This window comes from Microcaecilia unicolor, chromosome 6 (assembly GCF_901765095.1).
Source record: "Microcaecilia unicolor chromosome 6, aMicUni1.1, whole genome shotgun sequence".
NCBI classification, from domain to species: Eukaryota; Metazoa; Chordata; class Amphibia; order Gymnophiona; family Siphonopidae; genus Microcaecilia; species Microcaecilia unicolor.
Window position 1 is genome coordinate 343,195,399 of NC_044036.1, and position 21,861 is coordinate 343,217,259.

At 46.2% G+C, this 21,861-nt stretch overlaps 1 protein-coding gene across 2 annotated transcripts in view; it reads left to right on the forward strand.

Annotated features, from left to right (window-relative positions):
- RBFOX3 (RNA binding fox-1 homolog 3) overlaps nucleotides 1-21,861 on the forward strand; it is a 176,221-nt gene that overhangs the window by 147,462 nt on the left and 6,898 nt on the right. The window contains exons 7-11 of one of the 2 annotated variants that reach the window (XM_030208619.1): nucleotides 1,380-1,512; nucleotides 4,008-4,047; nucleotides 7,893-7,951; nucleotides 14,241-14,319; nucleotides 19,491-19,529. In XM_030208619.1, the coding sequence (XP_030064479.1) occupies nucleotides 1,380-1,512; nucleotides 4,008-4,047; nucleotides 7,893-7,951; nucleotides 14,241-14,319; nucleotides 19,491-19,496 (317 nt within the window). In that variant the 3' untranslated portion in view covers nucleotides 19,497-19,529. Of the gene's footprint in view, nucleotides 1-1,379; nucleotides 1,513-4,007; nucleotides 4,048-7,892; nucleotides 7,952-14,240; nucleotides 14,320-19,490; nucleotides 19,530-21,861 lie in introns of those variants that run through there. The other variant, XM_030208618.1, reaches the window with a different exon arrangement.

Below are 21,861 nucleotides of genomic sequence, written 5' to 3' on the forward strand. Positions count from 1 at the left end.
GGGGGCATCAGGCTCTGGGGATTAATGGAGTGACCTCCTCTAGTGATGGAAGTTACTGGCTCCCTCACAGAGCCACAAGTCCTGCAGTACAGAGCAGGGAGGCCCATGATGCAAGACAAGAGCAGCCCTCCAGCACAGATTTGTAAGCATCAGAAGTGTAATGCAGGTAGGCCAAGTTTTACCTGTGGAATCTCTTTTCTGGTGGCCACACCTGGTCCTGGTTAACCTTGAAGACAAAAGACTGGTGCCCTGCTGAGACTGTGGAGCCCTGTCAGGGACAGGACTGCAGGAAGCTTGTAACTGCATTCCAGGAGACACTTATTCCCAAGTTTAGGGAACAGCAGTGGCGTACCAAGGGGGGGGGGGGCGGTGGGGGGCGGTCTGCCCCGGGTGCACGCCTGCTCCGAGTTCGCTAAACTTCTTTGCTCGTTCGCTGCTGCTCCCTCTGCCCCGGAACAGGTTACTTCCTGTTCTGGGGTAGAGGGAGCTGCAGCGAACGAGCAAAGAAGTTTAGCGAACTCGGAGCAGGTGCGCGCCATGGCACCCCCCCCCCCCAGCGGTGTGCATCTGGGGGGGGGGTCATTTCACCAGAGGGGGGGGAAGGTATAATTTAGTGGGGGGGGGGGGGGCGCGCATCGGCACTCCGCCCCGGGTGCCATCCAGGCAAGGAACGCCACTGGGGGACAGGCTTTAATATTCTGTTGAATAACGCATTTTGTTTTGCTGCTATTCATACCCCTGCTCACGCTGCAATAGTTAGCAGGGTAAATCCCGACGTCAAATAAATGTTCATTTTCAGTCCACCCTAGATCCGCTCAAAACGTGCCCAGACCAGGCCCCCTTTTTATTTACATAGTCTTATACACACATGTAATCCCAGCTTTTTTTTTTTTTGCTTGTTTTTTTTACATTGATGACAAAGAGCAGCGTTTCCTTTTTGGAACAAGTACCTTGATCCCGTTGGATCAAACGTTCTGCCCCCAGGGTCAGTGTGTGTGCATAAGTGTTACTGGGTTAAGCCTTGAGTGGTTGGTTGTGTAGATGCTGGATTTTAGAGGGGTTACGAACACAGTGTGTCCACTCTTTTAATGTACCAGTGGACTAGTGTAGATTGTGATGGGGCTCAGATTCTTCACAGCTGGAGTTGATTCATTTATGAATGAGAGCTGATTTGAAGGCAGGAGGGAGAGCATGGGTGTGTGAGATGACCCTCAAACATAGTCAGACTGCCTGGAAGGAGGTGCAGCTGGAACATTCCTGAAAAGCACAGACCCGTCTGGAGACCACACTGTAGTGCAGATGAAGGAGAGCAAAGGTAATGCCCTGCTTTGGGATAACAGTTCCCTTTGGTTCACTTTCTGCTCTTTCCCCAACTCCAGTGACAGGATTTCCATATCCAGCGACAGGAACCACAGTGGCTTACAGAGGGACACACCTGCGAGGCAGAGGTCGTGCAGTGTATAACACCTTCCGTGCTGCACCCCCACCGCCCCCGATCCCTACCTATGGAACGTGAGTATTTCTCAAAATGACAACAGATCGGCACGCACACTGGTGTTGCTGTTGGTTAGAATTGCAGTGTTAGGATGGGATGAGTTGTTATTCCGTACCTGAAGCAGTCTCACCAGTAAGACTGTGGAGCCCTGTCAGGGACAGGACTGCATTTCAAGAGACTTTTGTTCCCATGTGCTCTCCTTTCCCTCTGAGCTACGTGAAGCCAGGTGGAAGTTTTGGCATACTGAGGTGCTCCTCACCTACCTACTCCATTCTCTGGGTTTCTCTTTAGACTTGTTGCAGGGAAAAGTCCTTTCTTTTTGCAGCTTTCCTCAGTTCTTCAAGTGAACTCTCTCTTTTTCTTCCTCTGTATAACCTCCTAAGTGGCCTTCTTCCTTGCTAGCATACTCAGCTTAAGCTGCCATTCTACTCATCTGTTCCTTCGTGCTGTCTCTGTGTCTCATCCGTTTGTCTTGCCTGGAATGGAGCAGGGACTGTTTACTAGTTGTCTCTTTCAAGTGCTGCATACATTTGATAGTGTATCCAGTGGCGTAGCCAAGGGTGGGCCCAGGCCCACCCACTTTAGGTTCAGGCCCACCAAGTAGCAGCATACCTATAATGTGGCTGGCAGGGACCTCAAGCCCCACCAGCCAAAAACTCCCAACAACTGTTTGCTGCCGGTGAAAATCTGCTATTTAAAAGGTATATGGGGGAGAGGGGATGTTTGAAAGAACATATGGCATGCAGGCAAGAGAGGGAGAAACCAAATCACTTGTAGGACAAGGCGGAGTTCTGTCCACCCACCTTGGGTCCAGGCCCACCCAAACTTGAGTGTCTGGCTACGCCCCTGAGTGTATCTATGTTCATCTCACGCATTTTTGAATTCTCACCGTTTTTCTCCCCACCACCTCCCTAGGGAGGGCATCCCAGGCATCGACTTACCCTCTCTGTGAAAAAAAATGTCCTGACATTATTCCTGTGTCTTCCACTCCATAACCTCAATACATTTTTATCCTTTTTGTGTCTCTGGAAAAGATTTGTTCCTATATTAATACCTTTCAAGTATTTAAACATCTGTATCATATCTCCCCTATTCCTCCTCTAGGGTATATTCAGGTCTTCCAGTCTCTTCTCATACATCTTTTGGCTCAAGCCCCATACCATTTTTGTTGCCTTTCTCTGGACCACTTCATGTCTTTTTACATGCTTAGCAAGATACGACCTCCAAAACTGAACAGGTGGGGCCTCACCAATGACTTGTACAGGGGCATCAACACCTCCTTTCTTCTGCTGGTTACACCTCTCCCTATGCAGCCTAGCGTTCCTCTGGCTATAGCCACCGCCTTGTCACATTGTTGCTGCCTTGAGATCCTCAGACATCATCACCCCAAGGTCCCTCTCCCTGTCTGTGCACATCAGCCTCTCACATGCTTACACATAAAGCTCCCTGGGATTTCTATTCCCCAAGTGCATCACTGTGCACTTCTTTGCATTAAATTTCAGCTGCCAAACATTAGACTATTCTTCTAACTTTTGCAGATCCATTTTTATATTGTCCACTCCCTCCGGGGTGTCTACTGTGTTGCAAATGTTGGTATCGTCCGCAAAAAGGCAAACTTTACCTGGTGCATAAAATAATCTCTCTCTCTCTCTCTCTCTCTCTCTCTCCCTCTGTCTCATGTAACCCCCAGCCTTCAATCATCTCCCTCTCTCATTACCCTTCCATCCTTCAACCAGTCTCTCTCTCCCCCAACTTCTCCCTCTCTTGTACCCCCCCCCCATCCTTCAACCAGTCTCTTTCCCCTCACCTGTCTTCAGCTGCAGGTTCTTTCCATGGGATCCCTGCTTCCCCACCACAACTCATCTATCCATGAGCTTGAGCTGTGTGGTGCCAGGTTGATGTCATAGCTTCGAGTCTGACAAGACCAACCTGAACTTCCAACACAGTACAGCTCATGCTCGCGCATAGATGAGTCACGGTGGAGAAGCAGGGATCCTGCAGTAAGAATGCGTCTTTCCCCAAAAAAGTTGCCGAGCTTCTGTGAGCCAAGAAGAGGGCACTTGGGAGGCCAGCTTCTGGCCCACGGGGCCATAGCAGTGGCATAGCCACAGGTGGGCCTGGGTGGGCCGGGCCCACCCACTTAGGGCTCAGGCCCACCCAACAGTAGCACATGTTTAGCAGTAGCTGATGGGGATTCCAAGCTCTACCAGCTGAAGACTTCCCCCTGATGGTAATGAAAATGGTGTGCTCCACGATACTGGCACCTGCGAATGCTCTGTTTTCAGCACATGCCTGCTGCAGACTGCCAAGGTGGAGAGAAGCATTTTCCCACCAGCTTAGATATTTTTGGGGGTAGGGGGAGAATACTTGTTGCCCACCCACTTCTTCCCTAGGCCAACCCAAAATCTGCTGTCTGGCTACGCCCCTGGGCCATAGGTTGGACAAGCCTGTTCTACACACTGACTCTCTGTGACATTCCTGCAAAACATGTCTCTCTGTTTTGCTTTTCTAGGGTCGTTTACCAAGATGGCTTTTATGGAACAGAGATTTATGTAAGTTCTTTCTGTTTTCTTCATAGAACGTAATTTTTAACTGACTGCATGGGGTCAAAGTCTTTGTATACTTCTGACTGGTGGATTCAAGCCCCTTCTTTTGCTTTGAGACTTGCTGTGGGTACAAAGTGCATATGGTCACTAACATCTCTTTTTCAGACAGAGAGCTGAAAATGCCATTTGCATGTACATGCTCCAGGGACACCTCCTCTCAATACGACTCAATGCATGTCCTTGTGGAAGAATGCACATCCTTTTAGCCCTGTGAAGAGAGGGCAGTTTTTACAGAGCCAATCTATGTGACTAAAATAGTTCTGACCTGCATAAAATGCTTTGAAAATTGCACTTGCAATCATAGGAGCCAACTTTTCAAAATGATTGGGGGGGTGCTGAAATCTTTTATTTTACAGGTGGAGCATTCCCCCCCTCCCCCTCATCCCCCCTCCTACTCCCTCCCCCTCCCCTGTCCCCTCTCCCTCGTCCCCCCTCCACCTCCCTTTGAGTTTCAGGGTCCCCCCTCCCTCCCTCCGAGTTCCAGGGTCCCTCCCTCCCAGTTATAGGGTCCCCCCTCCCTCCGAGTTCCAGGGTCCCCCCCTCCGAGTTCCAGGGTCTCCCCTCCCTCTGAGTTCCACAGGGTCCCCCCCTCCCTCCCTCCGAGTTCCAGGGTCCCCCCTCCCTCCGTTCCAGGGTCCCCCTTCCTTTCCTCCCTCTCTCCCTCACACCCAGTTCCAGGGTCCCCCCCTCTCTCCCTCCGAGTTCTAGGGTCCCTCTCTCCCTCCATGTTCCACAGGGTCCCTCCCTCCGAGTTCCAGGGTCCCATCCCTCCCTCCCTCCGAGTTCCACAGGGTCCCCCCTCCCACTCTCCCTCCCTCCGAGTTCCAGGGTTCTCCCTCCCTTCGAGTTCCAGGCCCCCTCCCTCCAAATTTTAAAAGTCATCTTGACTTACCTTGTCGGGGTTACGGCGGCCGGCAGCAGCGGTAAAAAGCGTGTAGGCTCGGCCCTTAGTTCAGTTTTCCCTTCTCTCTCTCTCAGCTCTGGTCCCACCCTCATTTCCTGTTTCCGCAAGGATGGGACCAGAGCTGAGAGAGAGAGAGAGAAGGGCCGAGCCTGCATGCTTTTTACTACTGCTGCCGGCCACCCTAACCCCCGACGAGGTAAGTCAAGATGACTTTTAAAATTCGGAGGGAGGGGGCCTGGAAGGGAAGGAGGGAGGAAGGGAGGGACGACGACCCTGGAACTCGGAGGGGTCAACGATCCTGGAACTCCGAGGGAGGGAGGGAGGGTACGAACTTTCAGTGGGTGAAATATTGGGGGTGCTCGAGCACCCACAGCACCCACAGCACCCACAGAGTCGGCGACTATGCTTGCAATTACATGCTGGAAGATTCTAGTACTTGGGAGGAGGTGTAAGCTCCCTCATAGCCAAGCCTCCTGCATTATTCCCTACAGGACCTCCAAGTGGGAGAGAGAGGGAGCGCAGGAACTGCGAGTTCCCCCATGTTCAGTGTTCTTGCACCACTCCCTACAGCACCTCCTAGTGGGAGAGGCAGGGAGCGCAGCAACTGCGAGTTCCCCTATGTTCAGTGTTCTTGCACCACTCCCTACAGCACTTCCTAGTGGGAGAGGCAGAGAGTGCAGGAACTGTGAGTTCCCCCATGTTCAATGTTCCTGCACCACTCTCTACAGCACCTCCTAGTGGGAGAGGCACGGAGCGCAGGACTTGTGACTTCTTCCACCACCAGCTCTGACTTTAGTGCAGCTGCCACAAGGAGACGCAGGTCTGATACAGATGAATCCTGAGAAAACCATTCTTTATTTCTTCTGCATTCCCTCCATTTTGGTTTTTAAACAGCACAGAGACAAACCATGAGAACAAGGCTGTGAAGAATATTCTTAAAGGTTATCATCACAGCCACTGGCCAAAAAACTAGCTAAACATATTTCTGGTAGCTCTTTGAAAGCTCTATCATGATACATAAGGAGGTGTTGTTCTTGCTTCCTTAAATTAAGGTTAATGTTTCTGCTCGTGATTACAGCAGTCTTTGGAGGATAGGGATGGTGCTTCAGAGATGTTTTGCTTTCAGTAAAGGTTGCTTTCCTAATTTCAGAGTGAGCAGGGCGTGTTTGGCAGAATACCAGGTGATGTTCAGTGCTGAAGCCTGTTTCTACAGAAGTTTGAACGCTTCTGCCACCCATGATATGGACCCTGTTGTAAAGTCTGCAGAGTATTCTGTTCTGTGAGATGTTCTGTGGGAGGGGAAGGGATACTGGAGGTTCTGAAAATGGACAGATTGATGGCAATCAGTTGACATAGTAGGGCAATTAGGTGGCACATTTGGAGCTTTCACAGACCTTCCACAGCTGGTGATGGAAGAAATCACAGCTCTTGTACTCCCTGCCTCTCCCACTAGGAGGTGCTGTAGTGAGCAGTGCAAGAACATTGAACATGGGAGAACTCAAAGTTAATAGGTGAATACAATAAAGATGATTTATAGATACTAAGAAATAGACAGACACCTGGGGAGTAATTTTAGAAACTCATTTTCATGGATATGTGGCGACATGCGGACATAAAAAAATCAGGTCAGCTGCTAAAGCTCAGACAACTGTACTCGTTTGTTGAATTGATTCATTATTGTATGCTTGAGAAAATGTCTTAACATTGTTTATAGAAAATAATAGAGGGGTAAATGATGACAGTAGCCCCCTGGTGTATAACAGTGTGACCATCAGGAGCAATTTTGTAATGATACCCCTTGAAAATATTTGATTTTTGGTAGTTTCATATTTTACTGTCATGGTTATTGTGAGATATTTGTTTGTCTCTATTAGAAATAGAGAAACCTGAAGGCAGATAATGGTCGTTGACCCATCCGGTCTGCCCATCCTTGGCAGGGGCGTAGCCAGACCTTGAAGTGGGAGGGGGAAAGAGCCCAAAGTGTGTGTGTGTTTGGGGGGGGGGGGGACATTTTGGTCTCCCCACCCAGTGCTGCCGCTGTACTGGCTGGCAGGTGTCCACAACCCCTGCCAGCTGAAGCACTGCCGCTGCACATACCTTTCACTAAAACGAGCGGACCGGACCGTGAGGGGGGAGAGAGAGCAGGGCAGGCAATGCGGCGGCACCAGAGACCAGTTCTGGATGAAGGCTTCAGCTGGCGGGGTTGGGGACTCCCACCAGCTAAACCAGGGGCCCAGAGCAAATTGGGGGGACCCAGGCCCCCGTGGCCCCCCTGTAGCTACGCCACTGATCCTTGGTAACCACTAACTCCTCCTTTTCCTAAGAGATCCCACCTGACTGTCTTCTTAAACTCTGACACAGTCTTCATCTCCACTGTTGGATCACCCTTGTTTCTTATTCTGTTTGTCTTATTAGGCATGACAGGCATACTGTTAATGTAAGCGTTGTCATGGGCTGGAGTTCACATTCACATGCGATCATTTGCACCTGCATTCAAGGTTTAATTTCTGTGGCTTTTGTTAGCCCAAGTGTCTTTTGGCCTCTTAACTCAGGCTTCCTGTTGCAAAATGACCCTCTGGAGGTGTGTTGTGAAGCAATCTCTATACAGGGGATATATTAAGGCTGCCAACTGGATCCAGATTTGCAGAACAGAGTTGATCCAGTCCTGGGTTTACCGCATTGCATGCTGGGTCTTGTAGTCTTGCTTTTCTTAGGGAATGCAATGGGGAAATCAGAACTGCAAGTCCCTGCACGAAACGGGGGTCAACCCTGTTCTGCGAATCTGGATCCAGTTGGCAGCCTTAGGATGTATCGTTGTCTGTCCGCGCCGATTTCTTCCTTTAAGCAGCCTCCTGATGCTCCTGCCTGTGTTCTTGTTGATTTTTAGGGTGGTTACACAGCGTACAGATATGCACAGCCAGCAGCGGCCGCGGCTTATAGTGACAGGTATGGAGAAAGTCTTCCATGTGGATGTGAAGCCCTGAAAAGGACAGACCAGCTAAGGTTCTTCTACAACATGTCTGGCTCATGTGTGTATCGAGTCCTGGTGCACAGCTGCTTTGTGAACCCAGTGGCGTTCCTATGGGGGGGGGTGTGGTCCGCCCCGGGTGCACGCCACTGGGGGGGTGCCACGCGCCTGTCGGCGCCGCTCGTTCCATGCTCCCTCTGCCCCGGAACAGGTTACTTCCTGCACCCGGGGGGGGGGGGGGCGATTTGCCGGGGGGGGGGGGGGGCATCGGCGATCCGCCCCGGGTGTCAGCCGCCCTAGGAACGCCACTGTGTGAACCAATTCATGTTTTCTAGCAGGGTCTTGTTTAGCCAGTGTAGCCCCCTTTTCTAAGGTGAGAATTGCCACTGCTCCCATGTCACAGGCTCACCCAAGGTTATTTGCATCTGTGCACCTCTAGTCTTTTTCTAACGATCTTCAATAGAAATAAAACATGGAAAAGAAAATAAGATGATACCATTTTTATTGGACATAATACATTTTTTGATTAGCTTTCGAAGGTGGCCCTTCTTCGTCAGATCGGAAATAAGCAAATGTTAGTAGATGACAGTGTATATAGGTGAAACATCAAAGCATTTCAGTGACAGTCTAACAGGATGGGGGTGGGTTAGGTGAGAGACAGGGAGGGGATAGGAAGATATGCATGGAGATAAGAGGGTTTCAAAACAGTACAATTTTATGGTTTATAATGGGCTAGATTTAATTTACATAGACACCGTATGAAAAATGCCTAGTACCAACCAGGATGTCACCTCTGTGGGGCAGCACTTTACAAAACTAGAACACTGTACCAGTGATTTCATGGTAAGAAAATCCTGAAAGGGACTTTTAAAACAATACAGGAACGTAAGGCCTTTGAAGTCAGAATGATTTTGACACCCACCAGACAGGACTTAACAAAGATATGGTTTTTCTAGCCCATTATAAACCATAAAATTGTACTGCTTTGTCACCCTCCTATCTCCATGCATATCTGTCTGTCCCTCATCCACCCAGTTCTCACCTAAACCACCCTCATCCTGTTAGTCACTGAAATGCTTTGATGTTTCACTTATATACACTGTCATCTACCAACATTTGCTTATTTCCGATCTGTGACGAAGGTCAACCTTTGAAAGCTAATCAAGAAATGTATTAAGTTATGTCCAATAAAAAAGGTCTCATCTTATTTTCTTTTCCATGTTTTATTTTGTTTGATTTCTATAGATTCTACATGGAATGTTGCTATTCCACTAGCAACATTCCATGTAGAAGTCGGCCCTTGTAGATCACCAACGTGGCCGCGCAGGCTTCTGCTTCTGTGAGTCTGACGTCAGACTTTTGGGGGTTCCGCTGAATTAGATGCAGCCACTGGATCTCACTACCATCAAGTTAAGCCACCGGGCAGCTCCTACAGCCCTGAACAACTACAACATCGTTAAAAGAAGCATTTGTAAACACTGCCAAACGTAAATTAATGCTGTCATTGCTTGGAAGAGACAGCTGTGCCCTACCAAGTTTACTTTAGTTTAGTTGGTGTTTGATATAATGAAAGCGGTTTACAATAAAAAATCATAAAAAGAGGAAAGGAACTCCATAAAAAATGACAGGAGAGGGGAAAAAGAGGACGAAATACGAATTAAATACCAGAGAAACGAGAGGGAGGAAAATGGTTGATTAGCAGTACAATCAGCACTAGGTTATCAATAGAAATCAAACAAAATAAAACATGGAAAAGAAAATAAGATGATACCTTTTTTATTGGACATAACTTAATACATTTCTTGATTAGCTTTCGAAGGTTGCCCTTCTTCCTCAGATCGGAAATAAGCAAATGTGCTAGCTGACAGTGTATATAAGTGAAAACATTCAAGCATTACTATGACAGTCTGACAGGGTGGGAGGAGGGGGGTGGGTAGGAAGTATGCATGGGGACATCAAAGCATATCATTGATATTCTAACAGGGTGGGTGTGGATAGGTGAGGGGAGGGTGATCAACAGAGACATACAGCTTTATGGTTTATAATGGGCTAGGAACCCCAGATCCTTGTTAAGTCCTTTCTGTTGGGTGTTAAAATATTCAATCATTCTGACTTCAAAGGTCTTACATTCTTGTATGGTTTTAAAGTTACCTTTCAGGATTCTCTCTGTGAAGTCACCGGTACAGTGTCCTGGTCCTGTAAAATGCTGACCAACAGGGGTGATTTCTATTGATAACCTTAAGAGTGGACTAACACAGCTACCACACTCCTCTACTTAGAAATAAAACAAAATAAAACATGGAAAAGAAAATAAGATGATACCTTTTTTATTGGACATAACTTAATACATTTCTTGATTAGCTTTCGAAGGTTGCCCTTCTTCCTCAGATCGGAAATAAGCAAATGTGCTAGCTGACAGTGTATATAAGTGAAAACATTCAAGCATTACTATGACAGTCTGACAGGGTGGGAGGAGGGGGGTGGGTCGGAGGTATGCATGGGGACATCAAAGCATATCATTGATATTCTAACAGGATGGGTGTGGATAGGTGAGGGGAGGGTGATCAACAGAGACATACAGCTTTATGGTTTATAATGGGCAACCTTCAAAAGCTAATCAAGAAATGTATTAAGTTATGTCCAATAAAAAAGGTATCATCTTATTTTCTTTTCCATGTTTTATTTTGTTTGATTTCTATTGATAACCTTAAGAGTGGACTAACACGGCTACCACACTCCTCTACTTAGAAATAAAACAAAATAAAACATGGAAAAGAAAATAAGATGATACCTTTTTTATTGGACATAACTTAATACATTTCTTGATTAGCTTTCGAAGGTTGCCCTTCTTCGTCAGATCGGAAATAAGCAAATGTGCTAGCTGACAGTGTATATAAGTGAAGACATTCAAGCATTACTATGATAGTCTGACAGGGTGGGAGGAGGGGGGTGGGTAGGAAGTATGCATGGGGACATCAAAGCATATCATTGATATTCTAACAGGATGGGTGTGGATAGGTGAGGGGTGGAGAGAAATACAGCTTTATGGTTTATAATGGGCTAGGAACCCCAGATCCTTGTTAAGTCCTTTCTGTTGGGTGTTAAAATATTCAATCATTCTGACTTCAAAGGTCTTACATTCTTGTATGGTTTTAAAGTTACCTTTCAGGATTCTCTCTGTGAAGTCACCGGTACAGTGTCCTGGTCCTGTAAAATGCTGACCAACAGGGGTGATTTCTATTGATAACCTTAAGAGTGGACTAACACAGCTACCACACTCCTCTACTTAGAAATAAAACAAAATAAAACATGGAAAAGAAAATAAGATGATACCTTTTTTATTGGACATAACTTAATACATTTCTTGATTAGCTTTCGAAGGTTGCCCTTCTTCGTCAGATCGGAAATAAGCAAATGTGCTAGCTGACAGTGTATATAAGTGAAGACATTCAAGCATTACTATGATAGTCTGACAGGGTGGGAGGAGGGGGGTGGGTAGGAAGTATGCATGGGGACATCAAAGCATATCATTGATATTCTAACAGGATGGGTGTGGATAGGTGAGGGGTGGAGAGAAATACAGCTTTATGGTTTATAATGGGCTAGGAACCCCAGATCCTTGTTAAGTCCTTTCTGTTGGGTGTTAAAATATTCAATCATTCTGACTTCAAAGGTCTTACATTCTTGTATGGTTTTAAAGTTACCTTTCAGGATTCTCTCTGTGAAGTCACCGGTACAGTGTCCTGGTCCTGTAAAATGCTGACCAACAGGGGTGATTTCTATTGATAACCTTAAGAGTGGACTAACACAGCTACCACACTCCTCTACTTAGAAATAAAACAAAATAAAACATGGAAAAGAAAATAAGATGATACCTTTTTTATTGGACATAACTTAATACATTTCTTGATTAGCTTTCGAAGGTTGCCCTTCTTCCTCAGATCGGAAATAAGCAAATGTGCTAGCTGACAGTGTATATAAGTGAAGACATTCAAGCATTACTATGATAGTCTGACAGGGTGGGAGGATGGGGGTGGGTAGGAGGTATGCATGGGGACATCAAAGCATATCATTGATATTCTAACAGGATGGGTGTGGATAGGTGAGGGGTGGGGTGATCAACAGAGACATACAGCTTTATGATTTATAATGGGCTAGGAACCCCAGATCCTTGTTAAGTCCTTTCTGTTGGGTGTTAAAATATTCAATCATTCTGACTTCAAAGGTCTTACGTTCTTGTATGGTTTTAAAGTTACCTTTCAGGATTCTCACTGTGAAATCACTGGTACAGTGTCCTGGTTCTGTGAAGTGCTGTCCCACCGGGGTGGGGGCCCTACTGGCTGTATTGTTCATATGATGTCTATGTAAATTGAATCTTGTCTTAAGCATCTGGCCTGTTTCTCCAATATAGCATCCTTCGTTACATTTTTTACACTGAATGATATATACCACATTGGAAGATGAGCAAGTGAAAGATCCCTTTATGTTGAATATCTTTCCTTTGTGGATGACTTTGGGGTCCTGTGAAATATTTTGGCATAGTTTGCAACTGGATAAATTACAGGGAAGTATGCCCTTCTGTTCCTTTTCAGTCTGTGAAGGAAGTTTACTTCTGATTAGCTTGTGTTTTAAATTGGGTGGCTGTCGGAAGGCCAGTACTGGTGGGGATGGGAATATCTCTTTCAGTAATTCATCCTCCTGGAGTATAGGTTGTAGATCTCTTATGATTTTCCTCAGTTTTTCCAGCTCTGGATTGTATGTCACTACAAGCGGGATTCTGTCTGTGGATTTTTTCTTTTTGTACTGTAGCAGATTCTCCCTGGGTGTTTTGAGGGAGGAGGCAATATTCTTGGAGATTATTTTGGGGTTGTAGCCCTTCTGTTTGAAGGATTCAGTCAGGGTTTTAAGGTGTCTGTCTCTGTCCCCTGGGTCAGAGCAGATACGGTGGTATCTTGTGGCTTGGCTATTGACCACGCCTGTTGGTCAACATTTTACAGGACCAGGACACTGTACCAGTGATTTCACAGTGAGAATCCTCAAAGGTAACTTTAAAACCATACAAGAACGTAAGACCTTTGAAGTCAGAATGATTGAATATTTTAACACCCAACAGAAAGGACTTAACAAGGATCTGGGGTTCCTAGCCCATTATAAACCATAAAGCTGTATGTCTCTGTTGATCACCCTCCCCTCACCTATCCACACCCACCCTGTTAGAATATCAATGATATGCTTTGATGTCCCCATGCATACTTCCTACCCACCCCCCTCCTCCCACCCTGTCAGACTGTCATAGTAATGCTTGAATGTTTTCACTTATATACACTGTCATCTAGCACATTTGCTTATTTCCGATCTGAGGAAGAAGGGCAACCTTCGAAAGCTAATCAAGAAATGTATTAAGTTATGTCCAATAAAAAAGGTATCATCTTATTTTCTTTTCCATGTTTTATTTTGTTTGATTTCTATAGATTCTACATGGAATGTTGCTATTCCACTAGCAACATTCCATGTAGAAGTTGGCCCTTGTAGATCACCAATGTGGCCGCGCAGGCTTCTGCTTCTGTGAGTCTGACGTCCTGCACGTATGTGCAGGACGTCAGACTCACAGAAACAGAAGCCTGCGCAGCCTTCTACATGGAATGTTGCTAGTGGAATAGCAACATTCCATGTAGAATCTCCAATAGCAGCAACATTCCATGTAGAATCTCCAATAGTAGCAACATTCCATGTAGAATCTCCAATGGTATCTATTTTACTGTCATAGTAATGCTTGAATGTTTTCACTTATATACACTGTCAGCTAGCACATTTGCTTATTTCCCATCTGAGGAAGAAGGGCAACCTTCGAAAGCTAATCAAGAAATGTATTAAGTTATGTCCAATAAAAAAGGTATCATCTTATTTTCTTTTCCATGTTTTATTTTGTTTGATTTCTATTGATAACCTTAAGAGTGGACTAACACGGCTACCACACTCCTCTACTTAATCAGCACTAGGAAATAGTCTCACCATTGGTCAGAGCAGTAGCTCTCATCTCATCCCATACCTAGCCAGTCAGATTTTCCAGATTTCTAGAATGAATATGCCGGAGATAATCCTGAGAATTTCACTGGCTTGTTCTGCCTCCAGGAGAGGAGGGCCGACTGCTAGGAAGCAGCTCACCATGGGGTAGTGCTGTTACTGATACATGTGCTGAGCATTCAGGGTTTATCCTCCGTTTCTGAAATATGCTCCCTTTCCCTCTTTTTTTTTTTTTCTCTGTAGCTACGGAAGAGTTTACGCAGCTGCCGAACCTTTTCACCATACCATTGGCCCCGCCACCACGTATAGCATCGGATCTATGGTAAGCGCTTGTGAAGTCCTGTGATATTCTCTGATCCCCAGCTGCCCCGTCAGCTCCTGAGCTCCAGATCCCTGTGGCTTATTATACTGAGCAGGGACAGACTGAGAAACTCACTCAAAGCTTCAGTTCATTACAAAGCTGAAAGCTAAGAGTGTCTGAAGGTTTATTTGTGAGTTAAATTAACAGTATATATCCCTCAGGCTGCCTGTGCAGATGCACTGTTCCCTTCAACTGACAGCTGCTTCTCTGTAAGATGAAAATCACATCATATTCTCACCTGAAATACCATATGGACGTTAATGTTATATTTACTCAGTTCTTTCCACTACTCAAGGATTGTGCCAACCTGTGATGAACACTTTGTTTACATATTTATTGGGATTTATTAAGTGTCCTTGTAAACTACAACTACATCCTACATCCTCTGAATATCAGCTGTGCATTTTGTTGATAACAGCTGCCAGTGATGTATTAGGACTAATACTCCCTTTGAGATCCCAAAATAACTCAGCCAGACAAGGTATATAAAGGTGAATGTGCAAGAAACCAAGGTCCTATGGTTCCGAAATCAGGGAGTTCAGGTCCCGTCATCAATATCTTTGTCCAGTGGTCAAAGCTTTATAGTTGAGTCTGAAACCAGAGTATTAGGGGTCTTGCTTGATTCTTCACTCAGTTTCTCATCCCATATATGGGGGGAAAAACCCACTATTCAAAATGAGACAGCTACGTCTAGTCAGATCATTCTTCGACCAAAAAGCCTTTGCACTACTTGTCCAAATGTTAGTCCAACCTCACGTGGATTACTGTAATGTTCCATTTCTTGGTATTAAGTGTCAATATCAGAAAAAAACTGCAAATCATACAGAACACAGCTGCTACACTAATATACAGGGCCGCCGAGAGACTGAGCCTGACTCGGGGCAGGGCCGCCGCATCCGGGCCAACCCCCCCATGATCATCGCCGCTGCCACCCCACCCCCTGGATTGCAGCAACTGCAAATTTACCTTGGCTGGTGGGGATCCCGAGGCCCCGCCAGCAGAAGAGGGCTTCCTCTTCCTCCTGGGCTGCTTTTTCTCTCAGTGCATGCTCAGTTTCAAAACCGAGCATGCCGGCCTGAGAGGAAAAGCAGCTGCTCAAGCAGTGGACAGAGTGTAGAGCAGCGCTGGAGGAAGACCTGCAGCGTCTGCTCCTCCGGGTCCTCCCCAGCCTCCAAGAGGGGCCCGGTGCTGGAGTTTTCTCTCTCCTGCCCCTATCAGGATGCAATCACTCGAGTCCCATCAGGAGCAGGAGAGAAAGAGACCCTGGCGCCGGACCCCCCCCCCCCCCCCTTGGAGGCCCGAGACCGTAAAAGTTCCCCCCCCCCCCCCCCTGGATATACTAGTATTTGAACTCATCTAAACAAACTGCACTGGCTTCCCATAGCAGGAAGACTCAGGTTCAAAGCTACTTGTTTAGTTTTTCAAATCTTACAGAGTTTCACCTCTGAACTGCTGACTAAGACCACTTCACTATGTTTGGTCCAGTCTAACAGACTGAAAGAACAACTGATGCTAGCGTCAGAAGATTTTCAGCTCTCTATTCCCCCGTTCTTGGAGTCAAAATATGGAACTCTCTACCTATTCCCACAACTACCTCAACTTCAGGAAGAGGCTAAAAACCTTTCTCTCCCCAAAGACTGCTTCATAATAATCCATCATGACTTCTACTTCCTAGTATCATCCATTATCCTTTCTTATAATATTTCTGATCTCATACATCAATGATATCTAATTTTCTCATACCTCACACTAACACTATCTGCTTTTGTCTCACCTAGATTGTAAACTGCACTGAACCCTGGAAAAGGGATATTAGCGGTATATTTGAATTGAAAGTAAATGGTTTTATTCACCTGTTACCTCAGATGCAACAGTTTCTCTCAAATAGTCCTCAGGCTAGCAGGCCAAGCATCTTGTTTATTTGGATTTTGCTCACACTTTTTTCAGTAGTAACTCAAGGTGAGTTACATTCAGGTACGGTGGATGTTTCTCTGTCCCAGGGGGGCTCACAATCTAAGTTTGTACCTGAGGCAATGGAGGGTTAAGTGGGGAGCAGCAGTGGGATTTGAACTGACCACTTCTGGATTGCAAGACCAGGGCTCTAACCCCTAGGCCACTCCTCCACCCCAAAGAATCTTGTTACTCTTTGGGGTTGTACATGGAATGTTGCTACACTTTGAAACTCTGCATGGAATCTTGTTATTCTTTAGAATTCTAGAATCTTTATTTATTTAGATTTTGCTCCCAACTTTTTCAGTAGTAGGTCAAGGTGAGTTACATTCAGGTACTCTGGATATTTCTCTATCCCAGGAGGGCTCACAATCTAAGTTGTGAGAAAATGGAGGGTTAAGTGACTTGCCCAAGATCACAAGGAGCAGCAGTGGGATTTGAACAGGCCACCTCTGGATTGCAAGACCAGTGCTCTAACCACTAGGCCACTCCTCCACCCCAAAGAATCCACTAGGCCACTCCTCCACCCCAAAGAATCTTGTTACGCTTCAGGGTTCTACATGGAATGTTGCTACACTTTGAAATTCTGCATGGAATCTTGTTATTCTTTAGAATTCTAGAATCTTTATTTATTTAGAATCTGCTCACCCCTTTTTCAGTAGTAGCTCAAGGTGAGTTACATTCAGGTACTCTGGATATTTCTCTGTCCCAGGAGGGCTCACAATCTAATTTGTACCGAGGCAATGGAGGGTCAAGTGACTTACCCAAGATCACAAGGAGCAGCAGTGGGATTTGAACTGGCCGCCTCTCTAACCACTAGGCCAGTCCTCCAATCTGTGGCTGCTGGGGTCGTCCCGCCCCAAACACAACCTGTAGGTTCTATGGTCTTCTGAGACACACTGCCCAAGAAGGACTGGGCCTGATATTCAGCCGGTGTCAGGCAGTGCTTTTGCTGTCCACCACTGGCGTTAAATCCGAATATTCAATGCTGGGGGCTGTTTCTAGCAACCGGCATTGAACATCCGGGGTTTTTTAATCTGACTTTGCTGATAATCAGAACCGGTTAACTTTTTAATGGTTAAAGATAGGACAGCTTTTTATCTGGTCCTATTTGACAACTAAACTTATCTGCTTAGACACTGAATAATCCGATAAGTCACGTCATATACCTGGTTATTCGTAGGCACTAACTGGCAAAATTTAGCAGGATTAACCAGTTATCTGCTGCTGAATATTACGTTAGGCGCCAATATACACAGTCAGCGGCTGTGTCTGGCCTGTTAAATAGCTTTGCATATGGGGGAAATGTGTATTTGGTAGGAGATGTGCATGTGTTTAAAATTCCAGAGGCGTTTTCCCCCGTGTTGTGTGGGATTACAGACGATGTGGATTTGGCTCATGTCTTTTCTCAGTAGCTCAAGGCCAGTTACATTAACATAGTAACATAGTAGATGGCAGAAAAAGACCTGCATGGTCCATCCAGTCTGCCCAACAAGATAAACTCATATGTGCTACTTCTTGTGTATACCTTACCTTGATTTGTATCTTGCCATTTTCAGGACACAGACCGTAGAAGTCTTGCCCAGAACTAGCCCCATTTTCAGGACACATTCGGGTACAGGAGGCCACGTGTTTTTGCACTGGCATCGGCGTGCGTTTTTGACGTGTACCGAGGCCCCCTTTTACCGCAGCGGGTAAAAGGTAGGTCTTTTTTTGAGGAAATGGCCATGCGGCAAATGAAGCACTTGCCGTGTGGCTTTTTTGGGGCGGGGGAGGAGCCCTTACCCCCATCCATTGAGGTGGCCTTAAGGGCTCCCACACTAAGCTGGTAGTAACCGGGTAATGCCCGGCACTGCCCAGTTAACCACTGGGTACAAATGGCATTACAGAAATAAAACTATTTTTGTAGCGCCAGATATGACGGCGTGATTGGGGGGGGGGGGGGGGGGAGAGAACTACCACCGGGATGCTGTGGTAGCCCAGTGGTACTTCCTTTTTAGCGAGAGGTAAAGCTGCGTTGGGCTTACTTTGTAAAAGGCTCCCTAAGTGACTTATAAGGGTGATAGATTTGATCTACTGCCTTTCTGTGGTACAACCAAAGCAGTTTACATTATATATACAGGTACTTCCTCATCATCTGGGAGGGTTAAGTGACTTGCCCAGAGTCACAAGGAGCCACACTGGGAATTGAACCCAGTTCCCTTGATTCACATAACCATTAGGCTACTTCTCCACTTCACTTACCCACCATCCATTGCAAGAGCAGTAGTGGGATTACCTGGTTCTCAGCCTGCTGCTTTGAGCACTGGGCTCCTCCTCCATGAGTGTGCATTATTGTTCAATAGTGCGCCCTGTAAGTTCACTAGACTTCACTATTGCTTGGTTGTCTCCTTCTTGAAAGGTCCCTCAGTATAAAAAAAACATGTATTGCTTGCATGGACACATATAATCAATCCCAATAAATAAAATCGTTCTGTATCCAGAGCTATATTCACAGTCTAAAACAATGGAGATTTATGAATGAATTTCAGTTGTGCACTAGTACAAGCACATGTGAGCACTGTCATGGTTACTGCGATAAGAGACTAATGATGCTATGGTTAACGAGGGCAGAGGTAACTAGGGTATAGTTATTCCGAATATCGTGCAGTCTGAGGATCTCCTTCTCTTCCTCCTCAACATTTTGGAAGGACTGTTCTCAGAACTGGGAGATAGTTTTTCCTACCTGTGCAGTTTGTTTCTGTGCTTTTGCAAAAGAATAAATTAGGTGGAGGTTATGCAGGCTTTGGAGCTGCTAAATGGGTGTTGCTTTTTGAAAATCTGGAATACAGGTAGGCTTCTTAGAGCTGCCACCTTTAAAACTCCACACATTGATGCTCAAAAGTAAACGCGGACGCTAGACGCCGTTAGTGCTCTGCCAGAGCCCGCTTTTACCAGCGCAGAATGTTCAGAGTCCTGGAGCGGGGGAACAAATGAGCATGCAGACGCACAACGCAAGTAGCATGCTAATGTAGTCAAGCTCATGTTAAGGAGTATTCCTCCCAATGCTCAGAAATGAGCGTCTGAAACAAAACTGCCTTTTAGCGCTGCAATAAAATAATGTCAGGGTCAGAGCAAGTGTTAGGCTATTGGAAGAGAGGATTTCCTGAGATTCTCATGCTTCTTTCTGCAAAATCTGCCAGGTTTGATTGCTTTTGGAAGCAGAAGGAAGCCCATGCAAGCCCTTAAGCGCTGGTGGTGAGAAACAGCAGACCCAAGCGAAAGGACACGTTGGCATCTGTTTCCTGCATCTACATTTAAAGCGCCCATGCTAAAAAAATAAAAAATAAAAATTGTAAACACCCAAAGTGAAAACACACATTGGTGCCTGTTTCCTGCATCTGAATCTGTGTCCAAGCTTTAAAATATATATATATATATATATATATATATATATATATATATATATATATATATATATATATATATATATAAATGCTTATGTTTAGGCCAGAAAAACCAGATACCAGCATGTGTTTCATGTTCAGGTTTAACCAGGCAGATGCATGCAGGAGCCGAGCTTACTGTGGAACTCTTCTGCGCACGCGCTAAGCACAATCCTCCCGTGAAACTCCCTAATGCTGAATGATATGAGCGATCCTATAGTTTGCAATGACCTGCTCCTGGCCAAATCCAGAGGTCACTACTCCATCCTCATCCTCCTCGATCTTTCCGCCGCGTTTGACACTGTCAATCATGATTTACTTCTTGCCACGCTGTCCTCTTTTGGGTTCCAAGGCCCTGTCCTCTCCTGGTTCTCCTCTTATCTCTCCCACCGCACCTTCAGGGTACACTCCCATGGATCTTCCTCCACTCCCATCCCACTATCTGTTGGAGTTCCCCAGGGATCTGTCCTTGGACCCCTTCTCTTCTCAATCTACACCTCTTCCCTGGGCTCGCTGATCTCGTCTCATGGTTTTCAGTATCATCTTTATGCTGATGACACCCAGCTATACCTCTCCACACCTGACATCACTGCGGAGACTCAGGCCAAGGTATCGGCCTGTTTATCCGACATTGCGGCATGGATGTCCAACTGCCACCTGAAGCTGAACATGTCCAAGACCGAGCTCCTTGTCTTTCCTCCTAAACCCACTTCTCCTCTTCCTCCACTCTCTATCTCTGTTGATAACACCCTCATCCTCCCCGTCCCATCTGCCCGCAACCTCGGAGTCACCTTCGACTCCTCCCTCTCCTTCTCTGCGCATATCCAACAGACTGCCAAGACCTGTCGCTTCTTCCTCCTCAATATCAGCAAAATTCGCCCTTTCCTTTCTGAGCATACCACCAGAACTCTCGTCCATGCTCTCATTACCTCTCGCCTCGATTACTGCAACTTACTCCTCACCGGCCTCCCACTCGGCCATCTATCCCCCCTTCAATCCGTTCAGAACGCTGCTGCACGTCTTATATTCCGCCAAAACCGATATACTCATATCACCCCTCTCCTTAAATCACTTCATTGGCTTCCGATCAGATATCTCATACAATTCAAGCTCCTCCTCCTTACCTACAAATGCACTGTCTGTGGCTCCTCACTACCTCTCCACCCTCATCTCCCCCTATGTTCCCGCCCGCAACCTCCGCTCACAGGACAAAGCCCTTCTCTCAGTACCCTTCTCCACTACTGCCAACTCCAGGCTCCGCTCATTCTGCCTTGCCTCACCCTATGCCTGGAATAATCTTCCTTTACCCATACGCCATGCCCCCTCCCTACCCATCTTCAAATCTCTGCTTAAAACTCACCTCTTCAATGCTGCCTTCGGCGCCTAACCACTCGAGAAATATAAAATACCCCAATCTATCCACCCTATCAGATTAACTGTTCACTCGTCCTCTAGATTGTTCACTTGTCTTTAGTTTGTTCTCTTGTCTTTTAGATTGTAAGCTCTTTGAGCAGGGACTGTCCTTCTATGTTTGAATTGTACAGCGCTGCGTAACCCTAGTAGCGCTTTAGAAATGGTTGTTGTTGTTGTTGCATCTCATTAGCGTTGAGCATTAGGACGCTGTTCCACTGGTATTTTTACGGCACTATTCGGAACTGTGCTGGAGTTTTGAGCATCGAGACCAGAGAGAGAGAGAGAATAAAATCACGCCTCCTATGTGTACCCTGAATAACACATGTAAATCCACCATTTACATGTGTAAACAGTGCCTAAGCCTCGCTTACTTGTTTGAAGCCATCGGGACCCTGGTTTGTGCACGTCTCAGACATGTCTGTATTATCTGATTGGTTCTACCTATGATGCATACATGGATATTTCAGACTCGGCTCCTTTGATCTATGTTGCATAATCTGCAAGAACTAGAGCTGGCATAGGAGGGGGGATTTGGGGAGCCCACCTTAGTTTGTCCTACACAATATTAATGGCCATTTTTAGCTAGCTTTGCATTCAGCATCAAAGATAAAAAAAATTTTCGGGGGGGGGGGGGGGTTAATTTTTTTTTTTGCATAAATGAGTTTTTTTTTTTTTGGGGGGGGGGGGTTAATACTCCACAACAGAATGAGGGACT